At 35.5% G+C, this 14,342-nt stretch overlaps 1 protein-coding gene across 1 annotated transcript; it reads left to right on the forward strand.

Annotated features, from left to right (window-relative positions):
- Positions 1 to 7,427: 7,427 nt before the first annotated feature.
- On the forward strand, positions 7,428 to 13,439 carry LOC105339321 (T-box transcription factor TBX20). The gene is made up of 7 exons (XM_011444813.4): positions 7,428 to 8,359; positions 8,593 to 9,212; positions 10,249 to 10,516; positions 11,485 to 11,690; positions 12,371 to 12,444; positions 12,776 to 12,874; positions 12,973 to 13,439. The coding sequence occupies exons 1-7, from the start codon at positions 8,327 to 8,329 to the stop codon at positions 13,146 to 13,148; spliced, it is 1,476 nt and encodes a 491-aa protein (XP_011443115.3). The 5' UTR covers positions 7,428 to 8,326; the 3' UTR covers positions 13,149 to 13,439.
- Positions 13,440 to 14,342: the final 903 nt, after the last annotated feature.

Raw genomic sequence — 14,342 nt, forward strand, 5'->3', positions numbered from 1 at the left:
AAAAAGGGGGAAAGCCCACTATATAGTCAGCTTTCCGTGGGGGAAAAACTGCTATCTAGCCATTTTTCCGGAAGGAAGAATGGCTATATAGCCATTTTTCCGGGGGGAAAGATGGCTAGGGGGAAAAGGCACTATATAACACCGGTTCAAAATTCAACAGCAAAGAACCACAAATAAAAGAATCAATATTTATAACTTGAGTTTATTTCATAAAAAATTATCAGTTTTTGCATTTTTATTGTTTCAACGGAGGGGGGGGGGGGTTAAAAATGAGACTTAAATGATTATTTTTAAATTTACAGATAATCCTTTTAAGTATGTAAAAGCTATTTTGTTCATGATAAACTTTTCGCGTATAATTGCTGTTTTGTGTGATATCTATATATACATATATATATTTTTTTAAATATGTTTTAAGAGTGTTTGTATGCATGGTTACACGTTAAAATATACAATTCAGTAAAACTCCTTCTTTTAAATTCGTTAGAGAAGTGTACAAAGATTTTTAAAAAACTACAATACAAATACTACAGTATTAAATAATTATATGAGCATTTCCCATATATAATTGTAAGACATATTGTTGGTAGACATGTTCACTCACCTACATTAACAAACCAATCACCTTCATTTATACTTGCAGAGATACAAACATAAGAATGAGATATTCATGATCCAGCCCATTTGAAAAAAAACAGTAAGTAAAAGACAGGGACAGGTGGAGACAGTGTATCCGGGCCTTATGTGCCAGCGGGCACGTAGAGGTTAGGTGAGGTGACTGACGTCCGCTATCCACTCAATAATAAAAATTGTCAAATAAAAATTGTAAATTGTAAATTATTAAAAAAAAAATTTATTCTGCAATTATTTTTATTAGTTGATCCATTAACTTTGATATGGGATCAAAAATATTTTTTCAAGTGTTTTAAAATACGTGGATTTGACTACTGTATCCTGCGCAAAAAAAAAAGCTGATAAAATCCAGGTCGACCACGTTAAACATTAAATTTTTCTCGTCATGGCGTCCTTCCTTCCAATCCTCATATTTTGAGACGGCCCCCAAAATACGGTAGACTTTCAAGAAACTTTGCAGGAAACCTACAGCGATCTAAAAAAAAAAAAATCACGGGCTGCACGAAATAATCATGATGATGTCAGCTTCAAACTCCCATAGGAGATGATTTAGCTGTTTCTTTTAGCTTACATACCGATGTACATTAACAGTAATTTAGTGTATTTTACTTACTTTTACGATAAATTTATTAACCTGTTAAAAGAAAGATGCAAATATAAACAACAAAACGGTTTCTTTGATGATTCATGCGAGTTATGAAAGTGGTGATATTGCAGAAAAATACATAACCCGCGTCAGCGGGTAATATTATACATTTATTGCATGACTGTGAGGAAAAAAATGAAGATTCCCGAGGGAAATAGGACTTTCCTGGGGGAATAAATCCTCATATTTCCCTAACGTTCATGCAATAAACTGTTTATTATACCAAACGACAGGTGATGATTTAGAATATATCCGGTTCTAATCTTTTTTTATTTCTAGTATGACAATAACGTACTTAATGTTGATCGGTTTCTTTCTATTTTTGAATAGAATTCATCATTTATGGTATCTCACTCCTCACGCTTTGATTTTATTGCGCATATGATCATGATATAAAAAATGAATATTATTTTATTATTTTATCTTATTATCACAGAAAGATTAATATTTCATATTAACACAACATTTATAAAGAAAATCCATTTAAATTCAAGAAACAAACAAGTTTGGGGGGACTCTATTTTTTCGTGCGGAAGGTTTTTTGGACGAAAATGACAGAAACAAGCAAAATTATGAATTTTTAATATATTTTTGTTTTCATTATACTTTATTCATTATTCATATCATTTGTTACATTCTATATAAGATCTGTGTGACATGTACAAAATTAAATCTTTACAGAGTGATACACGTTTAGCATAAAATCATGCAAATATATCTATAAAATCCAAATTTTTCGAGAATTTTACCTTTCAAGCCCTATATCTAAAATTTGACATCAATGACCCCCCCATGTTTTATTACGTCAAAATAATACTGAATACATATTAAGGCAAAATAGATAAATCTTATTAAATTCTTGATATTCAAAAAGTTTTTATTCGAAATCAAATTGTAAGTATTTAAATAAAAATTGTCTATATTAAGTGCAAAAAGGTCACAAAAGAGTTTATGCAGCTTCGTACATAATTTTCGTGATCCCTCTATTCAGTGTGACCATTGTGCATAATTAAAAACAATATTTGAAGAAATTAGTTTGCTTAATTAAAAATACTGACAACAAATCCTAATGAGGCTGAAATTGCATTTAAGGTGCAAAAAGGTCAAATTAAATGGACAATAACTCAGAGGGATGAATACTGAACCCCCCTCCCTCCCCCATTATCTTTACATTTTTAGCCGGGCTCTGCTTTCAGCAGAGTCCTGGCTGTATGCAATCGCCAATGTTGCTATAAATAGCACAACTTCAAAAGTAAACAAAAAACCAAACAGCGTCAAAGAAAAAGCTTCCGCTATACTAAATTGTGACACAAAGAGCCAAGATTTGTCAAAAGTGTTGGCATTTTTTTTTAATTTCGAGAGAATTGTTGTGTCCATATGAGGCATCCGGCAAATGTTTCCACGTGCGCACACATTCCACTTGCATAAGTAGTTCTTATAAAAACTTGAAGTTTGGTTTAGTATTTATATAACATTTGTTTAGTTTTCTTATTATTAACGTGTTTTAAAAACAAGACTATTCATTTTGGACAGATACAATGCGCATGAATTTCCATGAAATACTTTGCTGCGCGTTAAAGAAATGGGGATTGAATATAAAAGCTTATCTTTTAAAAAGATTGGTGAGCTAGCGCTGTAGCCATCATAAAATACAGAAGCAAATTTCTAAAACATTGGTTTATATTTCTAAATCAATTAATTAAATATAGGTAGGCACGGTGGTGTACTGGAATTGTACTGGAGTGTGGTCCCAATTTAGAACTGTGAATCTAGAGGCATGGCATAGCTCATTGACTGTGCCTTAATCATTATGTATCTACTGTAATTTTGTAAATTTTCAAGAACCATTGGTACTGTAACAGTGTTTTGTAGCAATCGTATCTTCTCGGGCCTTTCCGGCAAGCTCGGAAAACATATCCGCAGTTGTTTTCCGAGCTTGAAGAAATTTAAGATAAAGCTAGCTATTTATTATAATATTGAAAATAACTTTGCATTATAAGACCTAAGCTACTGTTACTTTTTGACATTTACAATAAAACACAAAATCATGTGAAAATGATAAAACAAAATTCAAATGGTACAGTTTATCTACAGTAGTACAGTATTCCCAGAATCCCCTACTTTGGAGTCGAGCATGCGTATTCCAGTGAAAAAGACTAACGTAGTTGCTAGCGCTCGAGAGCGCTAGCAATAACGCTTCTTGCAAAATTCAAGGCAGCAACTGTTAAATTTTTTCTACTAGACAGACATATTTTTGTTTATAACCGCTTGCAAAAGTTGGTCGCTCTTTGACGCTCTGCCGACATTAAATGCATATATGAGAGAGAGAGAGAGAGAGAGAGAGAGAGAGAGAGAGAGAGAGAGAGAGAGAGAGAGAGAGAGAGAGATTTTCAGTCTTTACTACACAATATGCATAAAGACACACCAAAAGAGCCCGGCTTTCAGTACTTCAGTACTTTGATTTAAGTAAGTTTTGTCTACAAATTTCAATGATATACATGATATACTTCTCAAGATATTCTTGATACAAGTTAACAACATTGAGGAGTGGGATACCTTAAAGATATACATCGTATGCTCATCCTCGGGATTTTTTATAGGCATGGAATGAAAATATGAGTGGGTTGGATATGAGGAAAAATATGTCGATTACAGGGAAAAATGAAGTTTTATTTTCCTGGGACATGATTGTCTAGAACCAATCAGATGTCGCGTTATATGTTATAGAGAAGAATCAAACTGAGGTATGATAAAAAAAAAATTCTGCAATGATTCCTATAGCATTTTATTGTTTAATAACGACAAAAGTGATTATGAGTCATAGTGCTTGAATGAAAACAGAGATTTGTCATTGTTTGGTCTGTCTCTGATTCAGCGTCTATTTTACGCGGGAGGTGGGCTAGTGTCTTACATTGCTTCGCTTGACGTAACTTAACCTTACCTTAGTTTACTTTATCTTACCATACCTTATCCCCTTCTGAAATTAAATATTTTCTGACTCTCAAAAAAATCTTATACTGTGTACTATATTCTTTCACACTCAGGAATGTAATGCTCGCCGTTTTTGAAAGGGGGCTTATGTAAAATTTTATGTACATAAAGTTTCACTATGCATGATTTTCAACTTAGTGCAGTAAGATTTGTGTGAAGGGGGGAGTGGCAGTTTGTTCAAAAGCGTACATTTGAGAAAAATTTCGGCGATGAAAGGCGTGTTAAAAAGTTCAAGGAAATCATGTAAATGATTAATACTAGTTTTTGTTGTTGTAAGTTGTTTTATGTACTCAATTTTCTGCGTGTTTTATCTAAAATTTGTTAATCGATATACAATAAAAGAACGCAGTTAGTGTATACTGTTGATAAATCACAACTTATGAGGTATTTTAAACCGTGAGTTAGACTTTAGAAGTTATTGCCCATGGAACATTCTGGAAAGTCGAGTCATTAACTCTTTACCATTGCAAATCATGACATTATCCTTGGTGTCCATTCTTCTATCAGTCTGTTTGTATATTGATTTTATAACAGCCGTAGTATCTTTTCCAATATCTAACCTTATTTACACAAAGAGAAAAGAATCGAGTTGTAATTAAACGATCACATTTCTATGCAGCAATAAATAACAAGAATTTTCCCCATCATTTTTTTACCTTTATAAAGCCTTTGTGATAGGTTTATTTTGATCCTTTGAAAATAAATGTACGCATTCGATCTAGTCAGTAGTGTACCATTTCAACTCAGCTTCGCTTGTTCAACTTTCATTCCAATCAAAGCTTTTCCGAATCTTCAATACAATGTGTTTATTTACTATAAAACCGTTATATTTTTGTTTTATCTTGGAATAATTTAGTTCTGGCTGTAACGCGCTTTCGGATTGGCTAAAAAATGTTTTATAAAGGATGTTGCCTACGTCATAGTAAGACTAACGTCAAAAATGTATTAATCCGCCTGACGTTACGTTTGAATTTTGCACAATTTGATGTCATTTTAAGGACGTTGGATCCTGCGATCAAAAGTCTTAAAGTTTTTTCCTAAAGTATTTTTTTTAAATCTACACACATAGCTTAACCAAAATTCAAAACAAAATTTTGGGGTCTATATGCTTCATTTGGCGCTACGGTGTATTTAATATGACCTCCTTGACTGAAAGTGCAGATTGCCCATAAACCGCTTTTCCCTCTATATTTTATTATCGGAATGAACCACGGCACCAAATACAAATTTATACTACTTAATTAAAATAAATAAAATTTAAATTATCATAAAGAAAAATGTTACAATTTCTTCACCTAATTGATTTTTTGACCTTTTTTCACTGATAAAACGCTATTTTTATCCATTACCAATTCAACATGTAATGAAATTATTTAACAATCTCAAACTTTTTTTCAAACTATGATAAACTTATCAGGAAAATCTTAAAACGTCAGAAGATAAAACAAAAAGTATGGGTCTATTATGTAAAATTTGAGATATGGCATGAAATAAGCTGATTATAGGCAAAAATTGGGATTCATTTTTCCTTGACTTTTATGAAATATAAGTTAAATTTGCCAATATGTGTCGATAAAAATATTGAAAAATTATAAAATTATGTTTTTCATAACAAAATGAAGACATCCTAATGCACAAACTATCTGGAAATTTTGTTTGAACTGAAAAAAGGAAGCTAAAGTGACGGTACTCTAAAACAACTGAGTTATGAAAAATGTTCATTTTCTTCTTAAAAACCTTCCGCCACAAAATATAGTCCTATACTAAACTCCATAAATATGTAATTTTTCCATTACTATTTTATTTTAAATAGTTTAATTGGCATTATAAAATTTCAGTTTATGGGTAGAATCAATATATGATGCATAATTTCTAGAATACAGGTGACCCAAAATGGCTACCCAAAAACAGAGGAACGAACCTCTTTAAAGGTCAAATGACTGTTTTTATCTACAATTAATAGCAAAAAATTAAATTATAAGGAATGAATTCAATATTTTATAGTTTTATACGATATAAAATGGTTTGGGGCAGCTTACGCTTTTTTAATAAACCGCTTCGCGGTTTATAAAGCGTAAGCTGTCCCAAACCATTTTAAATCGTAAAAAACTATAAAATATTGAATTCATTCCTTAAAATGTTAAGAAGAACTTTCATAATTTGGGTGGCAGAGAAGGCAGAAGTTGGGTTCTGTATTCTGTCTTTTCTTGGTGTCATTATGATGTGAACTCCTTCTCTGTTTATTGTTTTTCCTCAGTTTTTAGGACACGTGAGTTACTCAGGTGACCTTTTACCTTTGACTTTGTCCGTCGTCAGGCGTCGTGCATCGTCCGTAAACAAGTTTACATTTTCAAGTTACTGAAAACTACAATGCCAATTGTTACCGTTTTGGTATGCATCAAGATAAGAGGAATCTAAATTGTAAAGTTTACGACTTTACCACCCCAGGGCTCATGGCGGGGCCAAAAATGCAAAAAGGCCAAATTTTAAAAATTCTTTCTCTCTTTTCCACAAATCATGTAGAAAAAATCTAAATGGTACCTATGAAGCCCTCTACTGAAATTGTGAACGCCATGAACCCCGAGTTTAAGATGTTTTACATCTTAAGCTAAGATATAGAAAATCCGAGATTCGCCCGACCCCCCCCCCCCTTTAAAAAAAAATAAATAAATTTGTGTTTGCAAACATCAAATAATAAAAGCGGGGTAACAGTCAGAGGACCTGGGATTAGGATTTAGACTCCAAAACGAAGCTAAAACTGCGAACAAGAAACTTCCTAACACGTCTATTTATGGGCTATGTTACTCAGGTAACCGCCAAACCATGACGGTCTTTTGTTTAACGTGTATCGTCATTTATTCACCGTTACTTCTGTTATTTATTTATCGTTATCGTTACCTTTCGTATTTGTACGTGTAACCTGTCATTTATTTATCGATAGCGTTACCTTTCGTTATTTGTACGTGTAATCTGTTATTTATTTATCGTTATCGTTACCTTTCGTTATTTGTACGTGTAATCTGTCATTTTTTTATAGTTATCGTTACCTTTCGTTATTTGTACATATAACATGTCATCTGTAAAAAATAAACTCTTGGTATTAGTAACGCGTATCCCCTTACTTCTCTCCGTTATTAATTTATAATAACAGAGTAGGTTTATATGCAAGAAATCTCACAAGGGGCGTCAATGTCGTATTCATTGTGAGAGTGGTCTGTAAAGAACAATCAAATCATTTCCATCACCCCAGGCGTCAAAGACCGAAAGACCGCGTCAATTGAAGGAGCGAGGGAGGCAGACTCTACACCTCGAAGCTGCAGCGCTACCCAGAAAGTGTAAAGTAACGGCGGATGTGAAAGGCTGTTCTAGGGAGGGGAAGAAAATCGTGTCTTAAACAAAAGAAAATGGTCGCTTCATTACATGTTAATTCGCCATGAGCGAGAAATTTCATTACAGAAGACTGGTACTGTCGCCTTGACGCATGCGTCAACAAATGCTTTTTAGGTTATTTGATCTGAGAACAAGACAAGTTGCCGTGTATGTACAAGGACTCTGGGTGTTTAGCATTTAATTAATAAAATGGACTCGTTATTGTCAAAGATGATTTTTTTTTCTTCATTTTGTGACAAGACTTTATATTTCTCGTGTTCCAAGTGTAAATTGTGACGCCGCTCGTGGATCCAGAGCTTGTCTGTACGATGAAATTCTCACCCTCGTCGCAGTTTCGTGAGAGAGCCCCTGGTCCAAGATATAGACCACTGTGATTACGCTTAACTCCCAGAGGTGTGAATCGCGACCCTCCCAGCAAACAAAAAGATCGAGAGTATGACCATTGAAATCAGTGTCGTTACCTTCAAACTGTTAAAAAAATCGTCGTCGTCTGTTGTGTGCTGTGTGCCGTAATTACCACTTTATACGGCATTGCTTGACGAGCTGGCTGTACGTAGTGGCTTTCACACTTCGGGTATACTGTAGACTATTAACACCTCTCCCGAGTGTCACGTACATATTATGTCCTAATGCAATATCTCTCACATTCAAGAGTGTGAAGTCTGCATGGCGAGAGATCGTTTTGCCGCAATGGAAGAGGTAAGATTTTATGATTTAAGAAAGTTTGGATTGTACTTATTTTACACATGCTGAAAATGAAACAAAGCAGGGTGAATATAAACGCAGCCAAAGATTTTGTTTATTTTTTTTTCTTCAAAGCATATACCTCTGGGTTTTGTGTGGATTACTTTTTTTTTATTACGCAGCATGAAATTATAGCAACTTGTATAGCTTGTATAGTATCATTATTGAGTAAAATATACTTTTTTCAGCCACTTGACCTGACGACTAAAAAAGTCATTCCAGAAATCCCGTTTGACAATGCTCAGTTTTTCCCACCATCGCGACAAAGGGGTGAATACCACCCTGAATGCCCGCGCCTACAGCCCCCTGGGGAGGACGCAGTGCGAGGTGCGGACCACGGCGAGGTGGTTCTGACAGGTGCGCGTCCGTCGTTAGAGGATGTTGGTAATCCGAGGTGCAGGTATTTTGAGACTACCTATCACAAAGACTCTGTCGAATTGGTAAACAGATCTTTGAGAACGGCATCGGGCCTTGACTACCCTTCACACATTGGGATCCCAAGGGAGGAGGACAGAACCCAGACTACACAACAATGTGTCATCAAGTCACCGCTGTATCGGGGCCCGCGCTCTGCCGAAAGTCCACAGCGCGAACTACTCAGGCTACAGGGGGAGGCAACAAAGAACGGCGGGAGACACACCCCGAACCAGGGGGAGTGGGCGCCCGACCAGCAGTTACCCCCGGGGATAGACACTCCTGGGAACTTGTCTTATGAGCAGGAGGGGTTGAGGGTGAGCGTGCTGGACGCGCACCTGTGGATGGCATTCAATGAAATCCAGACCGAGATGATCATCAACCGAGGCGGAAGGTCAGTGTCTAACATAAAGACGGCGAATTCTTTTATCGCCGTTTAAAAGCTTAAATAAGATACCAAATAAATCTATATTTGTTTATTTTTTATTTTGGAGGCAACGAAGGGAATACGTATGGACATATTTAAAGAAATTAATTGCAAACTAATATAACGTGTTCACCACGAGCCTGATTGTGGACGCACTTTTTTCGGAGTTGAGCAGCAGAATAATTATTATTCGTTTTCTTCGTTAGGTTAGGCGTTATCACCGTAACCACGTGACCTGTAAAACGTGAATTTAAAACAGCCTGGTTGTCTTTTTTTAACAACATTTTACTTTATAATTTTTTTTTTCAATGCAGTTTGTATTGAATTAAAGTCACTGTGTCTTCAAATTTTAAAAGCTAAACCTTGATATATATATGCACGGGTATATGATACATTTCGATTTTAATAATTTCATGACATAACAATGTTTAACAATTAAACATACGTTTATACAACGTGACAACCATCTGTTAGACGTCCACACCTCTGCAAAATCGGTGACATTTGTATAATGGTGTCAAAAGGACGAATCGATCTCGATCAGTGTATGTCTCGTGTAAAAATACAAGTGTTAATATTTGCTTGTTCTATCCAGCGGATAGTGGTTAACTGAAAATATATGATATTTTTGGAATTGTTGAAATACATTCAATTACTTGTAATCATCGACAGACTCAGTCACAAATTACTTTAAAATACTTTGGAAAAAGTAATTAACGCTCAATTACGAATATTTTTTCAACTACTTCATCCCTGCTTAATTTAGTTTACTTATTCCTTTAGCCAAATGGCTCGTCAGATACAAAGAATACATACCATATACAAAATATAAGAAATAATATATAGTTATACACGTACTAAATGTATCAAAGTATTATCTATTACGAACTAATATCTATAAGTGTTTCTGCTCTCTCTCTCTCTCTCTCTCTCTCTCTCTCTCTCTCTCTCTCTCTCATTGATACTAATTATTTACTCGCAGCTTTACACCTTAATATTCCAGAAGAATGTTCCCGTACCTGTATATATCTGTTTCCGGTCTGGATCCGGAAGGTATTTACGATGTCTTGTTAGACATACTTCCGGCGGATAAGCGAAGATTCAAATTTTTCAATGACTCCTGGATGCCGGTAGGGGTCGCTGAGCCGCAGCAAGAGAACGCCCCCTATGTACACCCCGAGAGCCCCAGCCCCGGCTCCCTGTGGATGGCTCGGAAAATCTCGTTCGCCCGAGTCAAACTCACCAACAGCCTGGAGTCTAACGCGGAAAACGTAAGAAGCTTCCAGCATTTATTTAAACAATAAAATGCTTTGTTTGGTGATTTATATTGGATATTGGAAGGTAGCGACATTGCAGAAAAAAACAATAATGCTACTTTCAGAATCATGATTCATCAAAGAAAGCATTATGTTGTTTACATTTACATCTTTCTTTTTACAAATTAATTAATTACTGTTACCTATATCAGTAGGCTAGCAACTATGTGATCGCCCCAAAATCGGCCCCGTGGCACAGAAGTTGTTAAATAAATAGCCAAGTCGTCTTGTATGGGAATTTGTGTCTGACATCATCATGATTATTTCGTGCAGTCCGTCTATAAATTGGTTAGAACTGGAACATGTGGATTTCAGTCCTGTCAGTTTTCAAAGATCTGTGAATTAGAACCATTTTAACAAGAGCTTGGACTTTGAGAAGTTGTGTCAAACAGCAATGTGACGTAGGCATGTTTATTTCATTTTGAATTTTAACAAGATTTGTCTTGCGTTTAAGCTAAGATTATGCAATCTATGCATATATTTCACTCGAAACCAGCATCATTTTTAACTGTTTAAATGCAAGAAATAGACAGTGAAGTCCTACTGAAAGTTAGCTGCAATAATGTAGTCCTCTCCGATTTTTTATATCTGATGTTTACTGGGGAAAAAAATCGGGAGAGGGGTACATTATTGCAGCTAACTGAAAGTCCAAGGTCTCGTTAAAATTGTTCTTCAATCATTTTCCATAAAAAATAGAGGGAATCATGCTTAGTGATGTAAATATATTACCATGAAAGCAAGTCACTAAAGACATTGTAGTTGTCCGTGGCCCTGGTCAGAGTTTGCGCTCTCCCACTAATATGACATACATGTACCATATCTATACAGATCTATACAGTTTAATCAAACTATTATAAATAAGATTATTATCAATTGATTGTTTGCATTTTTTGTATTTACATATGTTGTTTGATATTTTTCAGGTGTTTCTACATTCTATGCATAAATACGTCATTAGGATTACGTTACAGAAACGTAATAAGGTCACGGCGGAAGTAGAAAAATTCACGCGGTTTTTGCTGCAAGAGACGAATTTCATCGCCGTGACAGCCTATCAGAACAGCAAAATCACCCACCTGAAAATCCTCAACAATCCCTTCGCTAAAGCCTTCCGCGGGGACAAACCAAGGTCAGTGACCGGACATGACGTAGACTTGTACAGGTGACGCATTATTGACAAGTCCGCCAACACACGGAAACGCCGATATGGCTTATAAACTGAGTTGAACACCGATAATTATTACTTACTTAATATTCTTGGGAAATTCTGTATTGATATTATAAAACCACTCATGACATGATGCTGTTGTTAATGACATAAATGAGAAATAAGAAAGATATAAATGTGAAGGGAGAGCTATTCCTAGCCGGAATCTCGCTCTGTACGCACTGACATAGAGTTTAAGTCATTCACTCTTTTTGTAAAACAATGTGTGTAAAAGTATTTGCCGACATTAAGATTTTCTATTTTTAGCCTGGCTCTGCTGAAAGCAGAGTCCTGGCTGTAGACAGGCAAATCGCCAATGTTACTATAAATAGCACAACTTCAAAAGTAAACAAAAAACCAAACAGCGTCAAAGTAAAAGCTTCCGCTATACTAAATAGTTACACAAAGAGCCACGTTTTGTAAAAAATGTTGGCATTTTGTTTCTTTTTTTTAATTTCGAGAGAATTGTCCACGAGAGAGAGAGAGAGAGAGAGAGAGAGAGAGAGAGATTTTCAGTCTTTACTACACAATATGCATAAAGACACGCCAAAAGAGCCCGGCTTTCAGTACTTCAGTACTTTGACTGTTTGTTGTGTTTGCAGGTACAAAAGACAGAGACGAAGGCACTTAGATGGAAAAGAAAGCAAGACTGACCAAATTTTTTCTACTGGGACAGGTAAGCAATAAAATTCAACCAAGACCCCCCCCCCCACACACACAAAAATCACCACCACCCCAAAAACAACATAAACGTGTTTATTACTAACTGTTGTTGATTTATAGTACACCTTTTCTTACATTTCACCCATTCCAAATAATCCTTAGTATGCTAACACTTTCGAAAAAAACCCCGAATAGATACACCATAACTACTGCGGGGTCTAAACGTGACGTGAACTTTGACCTTGAACACTGCCATGATGTCATACTTTCCTCACTTACAAACCAAGTTTGTTAATTTACAGTCTGTTCTCTATCTCAGTTAACAAATCTTCAATTTTCTTCAGATGGTGACATTGCCAGTGACGAGAGAAGCAAAGGAATCAGCGATTCTCACCTGATTTTTCCGTGGACGAGTCCGTCTATTGTGGTCCATCCTAACGAAGGTAACCATGCTCGGACTGACGGAAACACCCTATAATCTCTTAGTGTCTCTCATTGCCTTTTCCTGGAAGTTATTGCAATCTTAATTATTATTTTGTAGATGAAATCCAGATGAAGGGGGATTTTGTGACCGAATCTGACCGGGAGTCTGCCGTCAAGAAAGTGTCGCTGTCACCGTATCTACTGAGTGCCTACCGCTATAACGCCGGGATCTACGCCAGTCTAGTGGCTTACCATGCGCGGCTGTCTGAGCTCAACAGCGCCTCAGACACTTAGTGCTTCAATACGTGGAAACGAAATGGGCGGGGAGCGGGGTAACGTCCAATGAAACGTGTAATAGTGCAATTTGTTGACCTTCTTTTTACGATAATTTTATATTATTTTTACGGGCATTGTTTTCTTTTGTGATATATTTTGTATTTCTTTTGTAAAATCTTGTACTTTTATTGTAATGTATAGGAGAAATAAATTCGAAACTAGAAAAACAAAACATGATAAGCGAATAGGCTGCAGGTGCTTGAGGACGGACCCCCCCCCCCTCCCCACGGTAAAGAACCCCCGAGTGTTTACTTCTTTTTCATAAATCGTCTTTTAATGATAAATTATGATCTAAATAATACCCTCAATCCAAAAAAAATCATTTTATAAAAATCATACCCATTTACACACGGAATACAAATACATGTGTAAATAGGTATGACCTTTTATATAATGTTTGTATTATGTTTAAGGTAGTTTTATCGATGTTATACGATGATTTATGAAAAAGGAGACCAGGGTCTAGTAAAAAGACCCTGAGGCCTTTACTGTGGTTGGGGTGGTTTGGGGTGGGTCCGGTCCTGTCTTAGAGTACCCGTGATAGGAGCTGGTGCTTGAAAGCATTCAAACTGCGTCATTTATTTTTGGAACTTCACTGATGTGTTCTATACTTTTTGTAACTTCTATATTTAGTTATCGTGAAAGAAGCAATTTTTAACCCCCCCCCCCCACCCAAAGAAAACCCCCAAAAAACAAACAAACTGAGGGTGTTTATCTCATTTTGTAGCAATAGATATTTTTATAAACAGTTCTGTGCACGCGGGCACTGACGTTATATATTTATCATTATAAAAATTAAAATAACATACCCCCTACCTAATTATATAAGAATTACAAGTAATGTCTTTGCAAAAATCTTGCCTAACTAAAAAAAAATTATTCAATTGGAAGCATGTATCAATTACTTATTAAAATAAATTTGAATTTTCGCTGCTGTTCATAAATAGAACGTGCAGTTCTAAATCAGTCCTTCTTTTTATTTTAGTGCATATGTCGTGTTGTAAATTTTGAATTTACTGGGTGGGTGTAAATACAAAATTTACAACATGACAACTTGTAAATTTTGTATTTACACCCACCCAGTAAATTCAAAATTTACAACATGACACATATATATATATTACTTTAAATTATTTATTATTTTAAATTATT

Source organism: Magallana gigas, chromosome 8 (genome assembly GCF_963853765.1).
Source record: "Magallana gigas chromosome 8, xbMagGiga1.1, whole genome shotgun sequence".
Taxonomy (NCBI): domain Eukaryota; kingdom Metazoa; phylum Mollusca; class Bivalvia; order Ostreida; family Ostreidae; genus Magallana; species Magallana gigas.

What these genes read in the sequence shown, in the direction of transcription:
- LOC105339321 (XM_011444813.4), top strand. Translation starts at nt 8,327, where the DNA reads ATGGCGAGAGATCGTTTTGCCGCAATGGAAGAG. An exon ending in ATCATCAACCGAGGCGGAAG is followed by an intron (nt 9,213 to 10,248) that starts GTCAGTGTCTAA and finishes TTAATATTCCAG; the next exon opens with AAGAATGTTCCCGTACCTGT. An exon ending in TGGAGTCTAACGCGGAAAAC is followed by an intron (nt 10,517 to 11,484) that starts GTAAGAAGCTTC and finishes GATATTTTTCAG; the next exon opens with GTGTTTCTACATTCTATGCA.